Consider the following 18,251-nt stretch of genomic DNA (forward strand, 5'->3'; position numbering starts at 1 on the left):
CAGGGCCAGGGGCCGGGCGCGGCCCGTCACCACGGCGCTGCGCAAGGTGAGCGTCGAGCTGCGCGGGAAGAGCGGGCCGGCGGGGCGCGCTGGGCCGGTGTGGGGCCCGGCTCGGGCAGCGCGCCCCGTCCCGTCCCGCCGCGCCGCCGTGGCCGGGGCGCCCCGCAGGCCCTCCCGCGGGCTGACTTGACACACCAAAGCCATGGGGAAGTAAACAAGCGAAAACGCAGGTTTTGCCATTTTAGAGGTTCAAACGGACTCATGCGAGGGCCCAGAGAGCGTCACTGGGAGACGATGGACTGCGCGGCCGGGGCGACGGGGGGAGAGGAACGGGGGGGGCTGAGCAGGGCTTTCCCGTGGGGTAGGAGCTCGTCAAGGTGTCGCAGCCCCTTCTCCAGGCCTGSCCGCAGCCTGGGCCGCGGGGAGCTCGGCGGCTCCCCCAGAACGGCATCGGATGATAAAGGCAGCAAGCGAGCGGGTTAATGCTCCCGTTACAGCGTGCTGGGCAAACAGAGCTTAACTGAACAGCAGCCCTAAAACAGGCCCCCTCAGATTTTCTCCTGGAGAAGAAAGCTGCTTGGCCAGCTAGCCTGGCAGACAGGCGGGAGCATAACAAGCTCTGGACATTAACAGGGAGACCAAAACAGCTTCAGGTACTGGCGCCAAATCGCCTCTTAGTGAGTTTTGTATAATAAAGGGAGAAACAACTTTGAAATCATCTTAATGAAAAATCAGTATCTCATTACGAGTAAAATTTTATTCTGTGTGTTTGAAGCTGTATTCTTTAATTCATTAGGCCTTTGGGATTTACTTATTTCACCAGTATAATAAGATGCTCAGAAAAATTTGTTCAAACAGGTTTTAACAGATAAAAGCCAGTYATAACTATTTAAGCAAATCTTGATATAGACACACATGGAATCTACAGAGCCTCTTCCTACAGATGTCCTTTCCAGAGTATCAGAGATTATCACTTCTTAAAACCCACAGTACCCTTTCAGCATCATCATGAGGCTGGAAAATGTTAGCAGGCCCCTAAACGCTTTGTAAATTGAGCTCACTACAATCCCATCTACTTTAATTTGAGCTACAAGCTGAATTATTTCTTGAGGCATTACGAATCAAACTGCTGCTCCTAAATAGGCTTGTTTGATCACCTTCTTGCCACTGCCTTACTAYTATTTTGATTCTCTTAGTCACTTGTTTGGAATAACATGTCCATGTTGTGACGTTAAGGAAGCACTGAAAGCAACAGGGATAGGTTTAACAGTTTATGGTTTGCCTCTGCCTACATATTCYGCTACAAAGTGTATTACACTGGGAGCCTTTGGAACAGTAGTAGGTATCCTGAAATCTGGGATTGCCTGCAGAGGTATTACCATGCTTCTGGAACATTTTGCAATGTAATATGCCGTTATCTGGCTAAGATTCTGTTCAAAACTTGGTGCTTCAGAAGCAACAGGTGCCAGGGCTGAGATCAGCCAAATCTTTCTTTACTGCAGCAAAGAAAGTGCTCGTGGCTGTAGGTATCCAGCCTGSTCCTCTCCTACAGATTTTTGTCCCCAGAGCAGAGCGCAGCACATCCATGTCTTAGTTGTTCCCATTCAGAAGGAAGCATTTTTGTGAATGCTTGTGAACAAACACTGTTCTGCTACAGCTGCAGGTTCTTTAACTACCACAGCAAAATCTGGTAGACRTTGTTGGTCAAACCTACAGTAGGAACAAATAGGAATGCAATGTATGATGCTCAAAGGTGAACTGCTRGAAAGTTTCAGACTGGTCTGATCATTTACAAATTAAGGAATCCTTCCCTGAGCCATGTTCTCTCACTACAGCTGAGAAGAACTGAAGGTGGCAAGGCGTATCTTCAGCCAGGCTTTTGTTCTCTGTGTGTTCCGTTTCTGGACCAGAAGCACATTCTCCCTTTCCAACAGAACATGTTTAACTATTTTCATGGATGTCAATTTACTAGAACATTATTAATGTCATGATATTTACATGAGTAGACAGTACARTGGGGTACCAACAAATAAACCCTAACTTCAGTGTTGCCTGCAAAAAGCAATTTTGGAAGACACACACAGTATGTAGGCTGTGTAGTAGCTGTACACAAAAGAGGCAATTTGACAATATGCCTATGGAATTCCAGTCTAAAATACCAACTTCTGGGTTTTTCTCATCTTTGCAGATAAATATTATAAACAATGAGAAAGTCAGAGCACTAAATAAAGTATTTACAGAAGTTCAGAAAGAAGTAAAGCATCTATCAAAAGACATGGAAGCAGAGCCTCAAAARGAACATCAGGTAATCGTATTCTTCTCATTTCCCTCCTCATTTTTTTAAACAAAGTGCCACATCAAAGCATTGTGCTCTGTCTCTAAGACTGCAGACAATTCAATGTGCTGTTGCTCTAGTGCTGTAAAACAGCTTTATTATTTCAGTTGTGTGGTAATGCTGAAACCTGGTTAGCATACTCAAGTATTATATAGCTGTTAAAGTCAAAAGCAAAAAGGGTGGGCAACCAAGCCTGAGTGTGCTTCCTAAACATTTTAATGGTGATCTATTTGTAAATAAAATTTTAAGGGCAGTTCTAGCTACAGATTTAAGGCTTGCGTCTCAACGTGAATAGACAGAGAAAGTAAAAGTGACTTACAGGGCTAGATGGTTTTGAGCACTGGCACACAATTTAATTTCTGACATGCTCCTCCTTTTGCCAACTCTTTGATAATCTGGTCATGGTTTGCAGGACAGAAAAAAGCAGTGGGCCAGTAGGAAGTAAAGATGAATCCATGCTGGCTGTTAGGTGAAGCAGAACAATTAGTGCAGTAATGTGGCCACAAGTTTTATTTACTGTGCCTGAGGGGGTCAAGTGTCTGTATGGCTGGGAGCACCAGGATCAGCACCAAATACCTTAGGAAGAGGCTGTGGAGAAAAGGAACTGCAGATGACAGAGCCTCCAGCAGAGCCTCCAGCACAGGATGAAGCTGAGCAAGGGTTTCAAGGCAGCTGGTGCCATTGGCCTTAGCCCTGCTGGCTTACATATGGCTGGGAATTCAGACTGCTTTTCATGTGCTAGTTCATGACATAACCATGAATTTGATCACCCAGGCTGTAAGTAACAGTATTTCTTCCAGTGTTTCAAAATTATGCTGTCCAGAGCATAACTCCCTCAAMTAAAAGCTGAGCCTGTTTCCATTCATGTTATTGGCACAATGTTTTGTCTTTCTCCTGTAGCAAACAGTACTGGCAACTGATCTGTCAGATTTAGTGAATCTTTTAATCTCCCCCAAATTATTGAATTATGACTGCATAATTAGCCTAAATTAAATATATCAAAGACTAACCTAGACAGCAGATACTTAATAAATCTTTTTTCCCAAGCTGTTATTAAAAAAGAAAAAAGAAAAGAAATTATGCTCTACTTAAAAGTGAAACTTGTTATTTTCAGGTTTCCAAGCATCTGGAACATGAACCAGCAAACGTGGATGCCGCCACAAACCTATTAGCTCAGTTGTAATGTGTAATAGTTGATGCAGGAATTCCAAGAAATGAAGAGTGCACAGAGTGGTTGCTTTGTTTGTACAATTTTATTAAAAAAATCTTGTTAATATACAAGTATTGGCACACTTTAATACAAACTACAAACAGACCTTTCCTATAATCTAGGAAAGTGGAATGTCAGAAGTCAGTGTGAGAAACTTAAAGTGCTAAAACAGAAGGCACTTCACAAAATTGGTTCACTGAAACAATTTAGCATAACTCAAGTTGATGTCCTTCACTTTTCAGCTTGGCAGTGAAAGCTTCAAAATTGATTGAAAGGTTATTGATTGAAAGGTACAGAAAGCTTCTTGGCAGTAAAGCTTCAAAAAAAATGCTGATAACTGTGAGCAGGAAGCCAAATCATTTTTTTAATGATCARAAGGCTGTAAAGTGTTTTTGCTTTTCTTACAAAAGAAAATTTCAAATCATTGGATTACAAAGGACATGCAAGTGAAAAAATTGCCAGAATTTTTGATGAAAGCCCTTTTATCTGGTTATTCCATTTGTTTTGTGAAGTAATTAAAGGAAGCAAAAGGAAATATACTCCCAGTCAGTGAACTAAGAAGTTATACATTCATTATTCAAATACTTAAGTTATGAAGAAGTCTAGAATGTTAGAGGTAGATAAGATAGTCTGGTTGACACAATATCTAATAATTTAGTATCTGCACATCAAAGAGATCACAGACTCCTTCATTATCATCCAGGTTAAAGTTGTAGTCATCTCCGGGAGTAGGAGAGAGTCGTAAGAGAGGAAAAACTGTAAAGCAGGAATAGTTTAGTTTAAATTAAAACACTTCTGGAATGTCARTCCTGTCTCATAATTCAGCATGTCTGTCATCCTCAGTGCCAGGTTTAGTCGTAATGATTAAAGTATTRTCTTGACAATCTGACAAACATGCTGGAATACATGCTAGGAAGACCTGTATTGCCTTAAAACTAAAGCAGTAGATGATAAGTCTCCATTTTTTTAAAATATTTTAAGTGAATTCGCTGGCACGGAGTGATTGCTGTGGAATACAGAATTAACCTTTAYTTGTGCAACAAAGGAGCTGCTAAGGAGCTTTTGAAATTTCCATCAGAAAGCTGTCACTTACRTAGGTATTTTTCCTTCTTCCTGTTACAACACTGTAGTCTTCAAACATTTATCATTTCACGTAAGGAAGTTACCATCATCCCCATTTTACATGGATGGAAAACGGAGGCTGGCAGGCTAGGCTGTCTGTGCACCGCATTTCAAGCGTGGACTGGAAGCAGTCTTTGGGCAATGTAAGAAGAGAAGCCCTAGCCCTCATGGCTTGCCTCAGGAGCACAGTAACACAGCATGCCCAGCTACCTCATCTGCATCTGCTCTAAAAGGSAGCCTATTTCCATTTTGGCTATGTATTTTATTGGCCCATTCACATACTCCTGTCTCCCCTCTTGGATCTTTGCAATTGCAGACTTCCTCCTGGATAAACCCTGAGGCTGTCTGCTTGAAAAGCAGATGATAAYATAGGCTGCTCGCAGGACAGCATAGGGGAAGACGAAGAATGCTAGYTGAGTTCAGCTCTTTGCCTGGCATCCCCCGTGCAATACAACAGAGAGGCAGGGAGCACATACACTTACTAGCTCAGCTCAGTTCCACATTGCAGTGGTGACCAAAGTGCAAGACTAGAAGTAGGTTACATTTGTCTGTTCTGCCAGTGTACCAAAGCTGGCCATGTATCAGTCTGCAAGCAGGCATGTAAATACACTCTGAACTATTTACTTAAAGTTCCTGCAGGAAGCCTGGGGCAGAACAGAACCAAACCAGAYCTTTTTTAAGGTAGCACCCTAGTCATTAGCCTATTCTTTCTTGTTCCTAAATTAAGGACTGTTGAGTTATTTTTGCATGTAATTGCTTGCTGGATCGAGACACTCACATTTTGATTGTTAAATAAAACTTACAGGGGAACTGAAAGGGGAGCAAAGACCAGAATGACAAGGATAGAGGAGACAGTACAGGGGAAAGWAGTAGTTTCATGCTGACTCTTGGCATCGGATTTAACAGACGCCTACCAAGAGTACTGTTCATGCAAAAAACACATTACTATTTGTCACTATTAAAAACTGAAGATACTGAATACTTACCATCAGAAGACATGAGTTCATCAATAATATCCCCACTGATAGTTCCTGTGAAAGACAGGAGAATGCATTTATGGTAGCTAATGCAGATTCTCTGCATTAAAACACTGAATTGCAAAGTACAGAATGGCTCATGTGCACACTGCAGGAGCTGTGGAGATAGTCAGTGTGCCATGTATACATAAAAGATGTTCRTCTCTTTATCCCTCAGTTGTTCCTGCTAAATTTCTCCCCCTCCTTGTGCTGTACAGCTGATCTCTTATAACCTTAAGCTTGGGTGCAATACAAAGTTTATTTGGCAGCAGAGGAGGGTCTTTTACTCTGAATAAGACTGCTACTCAAAAGTGGCTCAATGGCTTTGTTAGGAGGTAGACAAAGGCCTGTCATTTCCTCTGTAGCRAAAGTGTTCATCTTTATCCCTCAATAACTGATTGGTAACTTGGTCACAAAAAACAGCTCAGGAAACTAATAAAACTGTTAAAATAGTAACTGGTTCTTCCTACCTGTGGGCTCATCCATCTTTGYTATGTCAAATGAATTTGGCTTGAGAATACAGTTAACATCCAAAGGGAGCAAAGCCTGATAGTCATTCGAGCTAGCTGTAGCTTGGGCGACATCTCCTGGAAGGCTGGGGTATAAGACAGAGTCTGGAAGGCTGGAATAAGTAGTTGCTGAAGTTGTACTGTTCTGCTGCAAACTGCTGTCTACAAAAAGTGAAAAGCAYATTATAAAGTCTGTTTTGGTAAAAAGGAACACAGAACACCTACACCTGGCTTTGTCTTACTAGAAGAACATAGCCAGTGTTAGGGTGAGTTGAGGTGAATCTCCCCCTTCTGAAGTCATGGGCACAATTTAATCAGGATCCCTCAGAAAGCTAGTTTGCTATACTGATAGTGTTTTCTTAAGTACTTTTATGTTATCCTACCATTATTATGAAAAAAATATGTCGTGTGCAGGCAGTCTAACACTGGGATTGTGCAGAAGAAGGTGAGCAATCTTGTGGCACAAAAGCAGGAAGTGCTGCCTGTATTGCCAGGCATGTGCCATGCATAAAAGATGCATGTTCAAATCATATACTCCATTAGAGGTCGGCAATCTCATTCCACACTGCATRCATTCATTCTGGAGAAGCATCTCAGAATATTTAACAGGATCACATCCAAAATCTTTTTGGTGTAAGATGATAAGCTACCAAGGGACAATGTGCTTTACCAGATGAAAGAAGAGAAGAGGTTTCTCTGCAACCTCCAGAGAGCTCTTAGTAAGTTCTTGGAGTAGCTTCTCAACAGACAGCTGCTGTGTTATGCAAATTGTTATCTGCCTTTCTACTCCCCTTTTAACTTCTTTCCTCCTTCTGGTCTCCTTCCTCCTCCCACCCAGCTGAAGTGGAAAACACCCCCTCYCTCCCAAACTTACCTGATGATGTGTCTGCAACAGATGTTTGTGGTAAATGTTGCCCCTGGTTAAGACCATGTTGTTCTGGTGGATTCTGAGTAGTGGTGGTAGGTTTAGGGGGAGTCACTGGAGTTGCAGGTTGAGATGGAGGTTGTGCAAGGTCATCAGGTGGAGGAACTGGAAACACCATGGGCTTGGAGGAATTTGATTCTTTATTTATAAGCAGCACATGGATGGGTCCTGAACTACTTTTAAGATTGATCTGGTATTTCTTTTGTCCATTCTGTCCCTGTGAAGCCACATATGAGGAAAGTTACAACTCCTTGAGAGCTTGAAATTTAAAAAAATTAACAGTAATTTCACATAGTTATTTCCCACAGAAAGTGAARAATGTGTTTAAATAGAATTCTCAAATTGTTGTATCTTTTTACCTTCTAGGAGATAAGTGACTCTTCTTGTCAGAACACTAAGAAGAGAGAACTGACAAACTTATCAGATCATACTCAGAAAGAAAAAAAGTAATTTAAAACAGATGTGACCTAATAAAAAACAAATTACAAACCTGTTATGCATTTACCTGACCATAACACAGTTACAGAAGACAAAAATATACACTCCTCCAAAATGCTCAGCTGATCTTGAATTAAAGTTACAYAAGACTTCTATCAGGGCTACATCTTAGCAACAATGATAAATAATGATTTCTGTACATTTAGATTGYTTCCTTTTAAACTGAGCTTCACAATTATCTTAACTGGAACCAACCATCAAACTACAGTTGGATATCCCACTTGGATTCAGGAATCATGAGTCAGTAGAAACAATTTCTTAGCTGATTTGCCAATTCTTCTCATTGGTAAGTTATTTGAACAATTTAGCTAGGACTAGCTTCCTGTAGTACAGTTTCAATGAGATTGCTGACCTCACTGTGGTTAATTCAACAAACAGGTTTTCATCAAATACATTCTGAAAAAAAATGAGGATTAGGAAAGTGGAGAGAGGGGGCAGAAAGGGGAACCAAAGCAACAACATCCCATTTGAAGTTGCGGATGAAGACTGAGATCAGCTCTTTTAGTCCTCAACAAAAAGTCRAAAAAATACAGCAAGCAACTCTGGTCACATAGAGAATCTTACCATTGCCTGAACTGTCTTTAACACAGATARATGAAGCTTCATGGTTCTAGTTTTGGATTTTGTTAGATATCAGTGTGCTCACTAAAAATAGCTTGTGAAACTTGTCACATGAATATTATCTTTCTACAAGCATAGCGGGTGGCTAACATGCTTCATACAACGGTTTCTCCCAACTATGTAAACCCTATTTAAAACAGAGCACTGCAATACAAAAATTAAAGATGGACAGAGATAAGTAATTTGACTTCCTATTTCAACCCTGCTCGTTCAAGGCTTCTGGCTAAGGTAAGACTGTAGCCTGTGTTGCTCTGTCCAGTCTAGTGCCATATAACTAAACATATTTCTGCAACTAAATCTAAAAGGCTYTTTCATATGGGATCTTGATATAAAGGTCAAACTGAGAAATTYGATCTACAAAAGTCAGTGCTACTAAATTATCAAGGGAATTCAAAACAAGTACGTCACACTTCAGAGCTGTAACTTTTAAGAGTAAGAGAAAAAAGGGGGCACAGAAACCCTACGTTTTATCTTTTTTTAAAAAAACGGAAGACATAATTTATAATAGTCTATCTAGGTGTACAAAAGCTCTTATTCCCCATCCTGCYCCTCCACTTTCAAATGAGATCATCTTATTTTTTTCTCCTCTAACACATGGCTAGGAATAAACTCAGTTCTTCTTTTCCATTGCCACTCTCAAACACTTAGRTAAACAAGAAACCAGTACATACCATTTCGGGTATAGGTACTTCTAACTGTGTACCACAAGGTGCTTGAATTGCTAGAAGTGTGTCTCCTGGTTAAATAGCAATTTTTAAGAAAGTGTTAACTGTGCATATTTTTCTGAAGTCTTGCATGGTATGTACTGAAATGAGATACAGTAAATCTCTAAGGCCACTTAAAATACTGCCAAATTCTAGCATAAATAGAAGGCTTGGGGTGGGAACTCACATAGTTCCTATAAGATCCAAGTATATCACATAATATAAATCATAGTATTCCAACATTTAGACCATATCCACAWGGACCTTTTCTTGCAGCAGTGCCAGATTTAGTAATTCCTTTACCTGCTTGTTACTGTCCTCAGATCTCCCAGCTATATACATAATGTGATGTGAAAATATATACTTAATTAACTAGGTCATTTTGCAGCTAAAACAGTTCTGTGATACAGCTCACTTTATGGCTGTGAAGAATGGTGGCAATACAGAGAGAATTCACAAGGGCAGCAAAAGAAAGATCTTCATGGTTGTCTTCCATGACAGTATTTCCAAGCGTCTAAGTTCAAAACTTCTGCAGCACATACAACTGGGATATAAAAGCTGATTATCAAATTCACCTGTAGCTCACTGTATGTGCGCTACAATTTAGTGGTTGAAGTCATGAGATTACAATTAAATCAACACACTGACACAAACTGCCTGATACTGCAGGTCACTCACTTATCTGCACTTCACTTTTCCTTTGCTCATAATTTGGAACAATGCTTTTCTCTCTCTCTGAGATATTTACATGAAGTACTATGTGACTGGCATACTAAATACTTTGTAACTACTAACACTGTTTAGTAAAAGCTCACAATACTTGTCCAATCTTGCACTTTTATTCAAAAACCAACCCAACCTTCCTTGTCACAAAGAAGCAAGAGATGGTATTAAGCCTTGCTGAAAGCTGAAAAACAATCTTCCCTTGGGTAACTCCCTGATCAGGAAAGGACATCAAGGGATGTAATCTCTGCCAGCAATTCTTGAAAAGTGCTTCAAACCTCCTGTATAGAAGGACTCCTTTTGATCTGGCAGTAATGTCCCACCTTTGAATTTTAGCTGGCTCYATTTACATAATATCATCAGGAATTCCCTCTGGCTGTAGTTGTCACCAGAAAATATTATTAAGTTTGGATCTGCCTGGTCTTTCTAGTGAATTTGACTAATATGTCCTCTACCTGGTTCTGTTAGTGTCCTAAGGCAAGCTGCTGCTGCAAGTATGAATACATTAAAAAAAAAAAAAAAACTTCCAAAACAGAGCTCTAAAAACAGATGAAACTCCATTCTATACGATTTGTGACTACAACCAGAAAATAACTTCCTTTATCTGCTGGGACTCATAGGTCAAAAACACTATGAGGGACATTCATTTACTACTGATTACTATTGAAAACATTTGCTAAATTCAAATTACTTTCATGGAAAAAGCAGTTGTTTTTTATTTCTAATATTCTAATGTTACTGGAAGACACAAAAACAATGCAATACATACAAGTTGGTTTTCAACAGGAACATTAAAAAATCCCTAATTTGCCTAGCAACAACTTACCATTGAAACAATTACAGATATCTTCATGGGTGACATATGAAAATGTGATTTTTGTCAAGGAATAGTTTTCTTCAAACAACATAAAACCGGTATTTGTTGCTTTTTAAAAGAGATTTGTCCAAACTGTGCCTAAACTATAAACTGCATGCTGTCAAGAACTGGTATTTAAAAATAGCACAGTTTTGTTTTGTAAAAAAGCCATTTTTTTGTATGCAAGGAAAATACTACATAAAGAAAAATGAAGTAGCTAGAATGAGACTATTTTTAAATTGAAAATATGTAAAATCTTGTTTTTAAGAGTATCATTTGTCTCACAGACTTGACAATGGAGAATTCAACTATGTATCCAGACCTCCCAGAATCACAGAAATACACTACTAGAGAGGGTCTGGGTATTTATCTGCAGTCTCGGCCCCTTGCCTCAAGATAGGGCCAACTATTAAGACATTCCAGAGAGACATTTGCCTCTCCTGTTCCAGAAAAACTCTTATGATAGAGATACTACCATCTCCCTGGGGGATCAAGTCTMGTGCTTAACTCTCGTGACAGAAAATCCCTAATATCTAACTTAAATCTCCTTTGCAACAAAATCCATTTTATAGGAACACTTTCTGTAGAGCAACTGCAAGTAATTTTAAGTACTTATCAGCATACTATAGATAAGAGGAGTATTTTCCTGCTCCAAATCCCGTATGTCTATTTTGCGCAGTATCTTGAGAGRCAGCTAAATACATAGTTACAAGTAATGAACACAGTGCAGCTGAAACTCTCTGCTTTTGGAGTATTTACACACAGGATACTTTTCAAGTTCCAATCTGACCAAGCTTCTACACTTTGTCAACTTGATTTATCTTTGGGAGATGGCTAAATCTTTTCAAGAGAAGGAAACAACACAAAAAATAGTAACATGAAGTACTGCTAAGAAAGTGTAAACTGCCTGAAAGCAACATATTTCATTCAAAACCAGACACCTGAATTACATTATGGATTTAAAAATTACTGCCATWTATACGTGTGCCAGATTATTTTCAGAACAGTTACACAGGTTAAAAGTAAAGCCACGTAAACAAAATTTATACTCTTTTAACGTTGAACCAAAACCAGAAAAAATTATCCTTTCCTTGCTTATGGATAAATGAACTACGTTATGTTTCATCATACAACTGTTGTTTTAATTATAGTTCCAAGATGTGCACGATATTTGCTTAAAAGGATATTGGTRGTTTGTAGAGTCATCCATAACATTCTTGATACTTTGCTGTAGCCACAGTTTCTGTTGATCCAATTCTTTTTCTTTTAGCTCTAAATCTTCAATTTCAGCTTCAAGATATTTCAGTCTGTCTATGACTTCCTTTGTATTGCAGCCAGCACCTACTCCTCTTAAAAAGGTACAAGGGTTCATGAAGCCACAGTAAGAGAAAATCTGAAGCAAACATGCAAAGATCATTTATGAAGTCTACTTTACGCATTTAAAAATAATCTACTAATATTCAGTACCAAGCAAATGAATATTTACTCTCTCAGCAGTGTTTTAATAGAGAAAATGAAAATTCTAAACTTAAGATCAAATTTAAAATTCCTTTTTACCTAMTTTTATATTCTTTTGGGAACATARGTTCTWYWRWSTWRSWSYWASWYWRWAGAACYTTTCTCCTAGCCCTCCTCCTAATTCTTCAGCTTGGCTTTTCAACTTCAGTGGCTCATGAGAAAATAAGTGTGGCATACAGGCACAAATGTAGGTGGAGACAGTGTGTCCTAGTACCCTTCCCAAATGCATCCAGAGTAGATTTTTCAACTATAAGTTTTATTTATAAGGCAGCAATACAAGTTTTCCAAAAGTTTCTCTCATATATGCTTCAAACCTGGTTTTATGTATCAAAGATGCAAGTTAAAGAGAAGACAAAGGGCATTTGCAACTYTACTGTGATTCTAATAAGCTGTATTTGCTCATTGCTGACCATAATGTTAATTCTTTGTTAGTCTATCTAGTTAGAAGTGGAAAGAAGCAATTTTTGTTGCTCTGGAGCATGAGAAKATATGCAAGACTGACTTACTTCCACTGAATGCTGTTCTTTGACTTTTTCTCAATCAGATCAATTCCTTCCAAAACATTGGTGATATCATAGATCCTTCTCTTCTGTCTCACAGCAAGAGTATCAGCAGCCTGTTAAGGGAAGAGTGACAAGTGTTAGCAGCTTGCACACCGACAGCAAAAGACAGACTCCGTAAACCATTTCCCTGGGGGGCAAGAAAGAAAAGTGCCAAGTAATAATTCTGTAATTCTGAAGGGAGAAGACTATTTTTTTCAACAGCCAGATAGATGTTCAGTCATGAATTCAAAGCAGAGCACCTGCTTCGAATGGCATGCAAAAGTGGCCTACTAGTGTCACAAAGCACGCTGAGAGGAGCCACCTCTTTCAAGGCCAGGGAGCCTATCCTTGTCAGAGAGGAAAGAGTTCAAAAATATTGTGAAGACTGTGTTTGGAACATGCACTCTTCATTCTCATAGAATACCTTGTAATGTTCTTTTTGGAAGGCAGGAGAAAAGAGTAGGAAAGGCAGACAGCGACACCTTGCCATGATATAAGCCTCTGAAGGCAACAACGTATCATCATTACACTCCCTCCCTCCTAACACTTAAGATATTGCAGTCTTTGTTTGGATTAAATTGTGGCCGGATCCAAAATGACAGTACTGTAATTTCACAAAGTGGTTTAAGAAGAGCCAGAACACTTTAAGTCAGAATTGTTTTACAYCATTTCACTGTATTAATCTCCACTGCAGCATACTGAACTCGCTCAATCTATCACATTGAGCACTAAGAGCCATTTCATGGCTACCAGAACTGATTATACTGAAGATCACCATTATCTCAATTTCACTTTTAGATTAAAGCTAGCTAAGCTGTGTTTCTACGTGCTGTCACTGCACGGCACTCCAAGCAAAGCATGCACTCTCAGTCACTGGAAATACTCGCTTTGCTTGATCACTCTATAATTCTGTCCACGCTGATTTGCATCCCTGTGATGTGAAGTCTTCGGCTAGAATAAGCAAACCCCAGCTAGCAATGCCTTCCATACCCTCATCTTTTCAGTGGTGTAAAGTGGCTCAGGTTCAAAGATGTTACCAAAAGGAGAGAACACAAACAGGAACCTGACCCTGTAACTAGTYAAGGCACACAGACAGACATGATCCCTAAATAGTTTATCATTGTTGTATTAAACAATCATGAAAAAAAATAATAGAAAGGGAGAGTGCAAGAGGGAGTGAGAAGATAGCTGAAAAAGACTTTTGCATCTCAAATTTGAATTTCTCTGTAAACCCAGATAATTTATGTATAATTTATGTAGACACATAAAAATGTATTTCAGTTTACCTAACAATCTACTAAATTCATGCTTTTAGTAAAGAAGCATATACAAGTAGTATATAGAACAACTGCAAACAAGGACAACYAAATCCTTCTTGTTATAGGATTATAAGCATAATAACCTCATAGGCAAAGCCCAAATAACTCCTTTTATAGTATTTCTGAGCTATAAACAAACTTGCTGGCCTTGCAAAAGAAATTCCATTTTCCAAATGGAGAGCTAATTACTAGGAATTAGTAGTCCAGTTCATCTTGGTGAATGTTTTGCAAGCAAAGCAAAACTGTAGGAAATAGAAGGAGAAGAATGGAATTTTTAAGATTCTTATAGTCTGAATTATAAATACTGTTCTTTCTCCTTTACAATGTAATACCTACCAGTGTTACTACTGATAGTGTTACCAATACTTATCTTTTRTATGGTATTTTGTAACAGTCTGTTAAACTCTTTTTATATCGAGCATATATATATATAAGTTATAAACTGCACACTTCAGTTCTCTCCAAGGAAAAAACCCTCCAGTCATTAGTCAGCTAGTATGCACCTGCCCTCTTAACCTGCTGGTTTGCTGCATGCATAAATATTGCTTACAAAGATTTCTGGGAAAACCTTCAAAACCTCRCAAGTGACAAAACTGATGCTGCCTAGTGCAACTTCACCTAACACCCTGTATATTTCATAGGCTTCAGATGCACAACTTCTTACATGTCTACAAGCTCTCTATATGCAGTTGGAAGTGCAAACGGGCAGCACACACTTCAGCAGTGGCTATTCAATTCACTCTGATTTTTTCTCATTGTTCAAYATATGGACCCTCGCCCTGCTGCCTGTTGTTTGAATCATGAAGAAACTGCTCTGGAGAGAGACTTCCTTTCTTCATGGTGAAGTCTAAAATGCCTGTCATACATTATATGAATGCTTCCCAAATGGTAATGTATTTTCCAAATATTCAAGTGGTAAAAAACACTGATACACAAACTTGTAGCTATAACACCAAAGGATATTAAGATTAAAAAAAAAAAAATCCACTAGTTTTGAGTGCTCAACCTCAGACATTTCAAACTTAGAGTACTCTTAGTACTCTAAATTATACTGTACTTATATAAAAGCACAGCTCCCATTAACATCAGCAGTGGASATTCAGCACATTTGCAAACCAGACAGCAGAATACCAGGTCAGGTAGTGAGAAAATGAAGGTTACAATCAGTTATATGCATATTTGGCTTGACTATCATTATATACACTTTCATCACAGCTATGAAGTCCAACTACCTACTACAACAATTCCAACTGCAGAGAAGGCAAATTGGGACCAGTCTGGAAAGTTTAATCCAGCTATTTGCTTACTTTTTAATCTAATTATCTTCTCAAAATTTTACACAGCATTTCATACATATTTTAGAAACAAACTGAAATGTTCCTCTCAGATAYGCTAGCAGTTACCAATGTAGGCACACAAGTCAGTAGTGGAGTTCAGATCTCCCACATAATGCAGTCAATAAATATTTAAATAATAATTAAAAAAAAAAACTCCTGAGGCTTTTTAGCAAGTCTCTTGTTGTTAATAAAATTGGTTTTTAAATACTTAACATTTTGTAGCCTATGCCAAGCGGTTGATATTGATCCACCCAGCACAACAAAAGGCCATCTACCATARCTGCTCTGCTAAAATGGCTGCTTCCTCCAAATCATTTGTACTTGGAATTGCTTCATAAAATATTTTTAATGTAAAGCTACCATACTGCAGCCATTCTTTCTAATATATCTTCATACTTTGAATTAGTATGTACCCAAGACAAATGCTATCCGACAGTCTTCTAAAAAGGCTSTCAACTGGAACACAAGAACTTCAGCACGGTGCTTAGCTTCTGTGCCTATTCAGATCACRCGGCTTCTGGAATACAGAAAATGTGCTGTTCAGCACAGTTTCAGCTGCACGCATACACACGCACACAACACYCTGYCCCCCMACCCCCCCAAAAAAGGGGGGGTCATGGAGAGCTTAGGCACATTCTTAGGCAACTCTTCCTTCGCTCCCTGGGAGCAGACGAAAGGCAACAGGAGTTATCAGCGCGTTTGCTGCCTTAGCACCGATGGTACAGGAATCTGCCAGGGCACCGTGGCGGGGCACCAACGCACACCTGACCCCCGTGTGTCCGAGGGAAGCCGCGCTGCATCTACCAGGCCCGTGCCGGCAACAGACGACAAGGCGCTTCTCCCCAGGAGGGCTGCCGACAGTCTGGGGAGAGCTTTACACTCAACAGTGGGTTTGGCCAGCGGTACGTAAAAGTATCAAACATCACCGCACACACACGGATTAAAGGATTATAAAATTTAATAAACAGACTTTTTCCTTCTCTTCTATGGAGCAGGGCAAGTGTACGGCAGTTGTTACTTGCTCCCGATCAACACATTTCTAAGGGAGAGAGAGAAGCGTGTGCACACAGGTCAGGTCTGCAGAGTTTATGCCGCACAAGTTAAATCACAACTCTAATCTAGGAACCCTGTGGTCACTGAGAAGGCTGCTGCCAACAACACATATGAAGCCCCAAACATCAAACTAGATTTTAAAATGCTAATGGCCTAAAGTACTTGACAAAGAGAGGCTACATGTGGATTAGACGTTGTGGAAAAATAGGGAATTCACTGATGAGAAATTTTATTGACATTCTGGTTTCCAAGGAGTAAATATACCAAAACATCAAGTGCATTAAAGTTCAAATCTGAGTTTAGCAGTCATAGCAGGGAAGCAGACTGGGTAATGAGACAGTYTTTTCCTGTCTTGCTACCATATGCTTCCCCGACTACATCATCCGAGTGGCATACTAAACTGCCACTCTTAGATCCACACTTCCTAGGCATCCAAGACTAAGTCTGAAATGCTTTCTGCCATTCTCTTTCAAATCCTGACTCAACTAAGGGCAGAGGAGGAGGTTTAGATCACATCAGAGGCATCTCCCTTTATACCAGCATCACACAAGCAGATGAGAGCAGGGATCAGGGTCTCCTTCTATGGGGCACAAGCAGCACAAAGTGGCAGGACAAACTCTTCTCCCCTCTCCTTTTGCYTTCTCCTCTTGACTAATAGGAAAAGGCTTCAGATATTAAACACTAGTTCTTACATAACATACGTGTTTTCAGTTGGAAATTCTATCTGGGCATTTTTTAAATAGTTTTCTTTAGTGATTTGGAATTTCCAGAGACACAAGAGCCCCTTCAAGCAGCTTGGCAACAGCTGCAAATCTAAAGCTCCACAAGYGCAATGTTTTTTGTCTCTTGTGGAGGAATAAGATAAACTTCAGTGGCAAAYAAGTGGATGTTAGATCACTTGATGTTTAACACTTTTGTCAGAAACACTATTTAACCTGACCTACAGTAGGGCTGGCATTATGCTACAAACAAAGCCCGTTTCAGAAACGGAGGCAGAAGCAATACTCTGTTACAGAAGGGAAGAAATACAGTATGCTTTGGGAGTGATTTTGGGTGGCTTATTCACTCATTTCCACCTTTTCCTAATTTTATCTTCCCTGTAATTGATGAGTTGCTGATCACACAAACTTTTTCCTTTGTTTTCTTTCCCTTCCATCTCATCCCTTAATTTCCTAAGCTTACTTCCTTAACCAGACTTGCTTACACAGGCTTACTCAAAGACAGTTATTGSACAGTTACAAAGTTATTCAGGAAGAGCTGTATAATTTTAAAATGAACATTGTAGAATTTAATTCTAAGWAAAGAAAATTCTCACTTCTGTCCCCAAGATTTCTTAGCTGTTAACAGAAAATGTCCAGTGCTAAAACATCGTCAGAAGTTAAGCRTACAGAACGAGCAGTGTTTCTTGCACCTAACGAACAGCGACCGCACACAGGACTATGCGTCGCCCCTGTTTTACAGCGGGTCAGCACCACATGCCCAAAGTGCCACTCTACAGACTGTTTAACAATATTTTTTATTGAAAAAAAAAACGTACGAAGAAATGTTTATGATACCTGCAACTCCCATTTACTTTTCTCTGTCTGTTTAACCTACCAGTTGCTGTGGACAGTTACCAGCAGAAAGGAACGCCAGCCCCATTCCGTTACAGAGCCCCAACTTCACTGCCCGCATCCATCCTCTCTGGCTATTGAAGCTAAAGCTTTTGGCTTTACACACACGAATGGGGGTTTTTTGCTCCTCGGAGCGATCCGGAAGATCTCAGTGCAGGCGGCAGGTAACAGACCAGGCAGCCCCCGAGACGCGGTCGGCTGACAGAAGGAAACGGACGGTTCACAGGCGGCAAAGGCAGCGCGACGCAGGCGAAGCGCCCCGCGGCGCTCAGCGCCGCCCTGCCCCGCCGAGCCGGGCGCAGCGCGGCCGCCCTTGCTATAGCAACCGGCACCACAACAGCGCAGCGCAG

The 18,251-nt window shown here is 40.1% G+C and overlaps 3 protein-coding genes across 3 annotated transcripts in view; 2 read left to right on the forward strand and 1 right to left on the reverse strand.

Annotated features, from left to right (window-relative positions):
- Positions 1-18,251, forward strand: part of EMC2 (ER membrane protein complex subunit 2) — a 604,202-nt gene that overhangs the window by 235,640 nt on the left and 350,311 nt on the right. The gene's annotated exons all lie outside the window — the stretch shown is intronic.
- Positions 5-3,616, forward strand: RBIS (ribosomal biogenesis factor; the record flags this gene model as incomplete). The annotated part of the gene is made up of 3 exons (XM_085298006.1): positions 5-46; positions 2,189-2,305; positions 3,450-3,616. Coding segments are annotated over 3 exons (228 nt in total), but the record flags the coding sequence as incomplete, so codon positions are not given.
- On the reverse strand, positions 3,570-18,170 carry E2F5 (E2F transcription factor 5). Its single transcript, XM_085309179.1, has 9 exons — positions 17,885-18,170; positions 12,544-12,653; positions 11,705-11,868; positions 10,490-10,531; positions 8,908-8,972; positions 7,067-7,334; positions 6,154-6,354; positions 5,654-5,698; positions 3,570-4,301 (listed from the first exon to the last, which is right to left on the reverse strand). Exons 1-9 carry the CDS (start codon positions 17,960-17,962, stop codon positions 4,192-4,194), a joined length of 1,083 nt encoding a protein of 360 aa, XP_085165305.1. The 5' UTR covers positions 17,963-18,170; the 3' UTR covers positions 3,570-4,191.

The sequence above is a fragment of the Rhea americana genome, unplaced genomic scaffold (assembly GCF_003343005.1).
Source record: "Rhea americana isolate MKP2758 unplaced genomic scaffold, rheAme1 scaffold_0, whole genome shotgun sequence".
Taxonomy (NCBI): Eukaryota; Metazoa; Chordata; class Aves; order Rheiformes; family Rheidae; genus Rhea; species Rhea americana.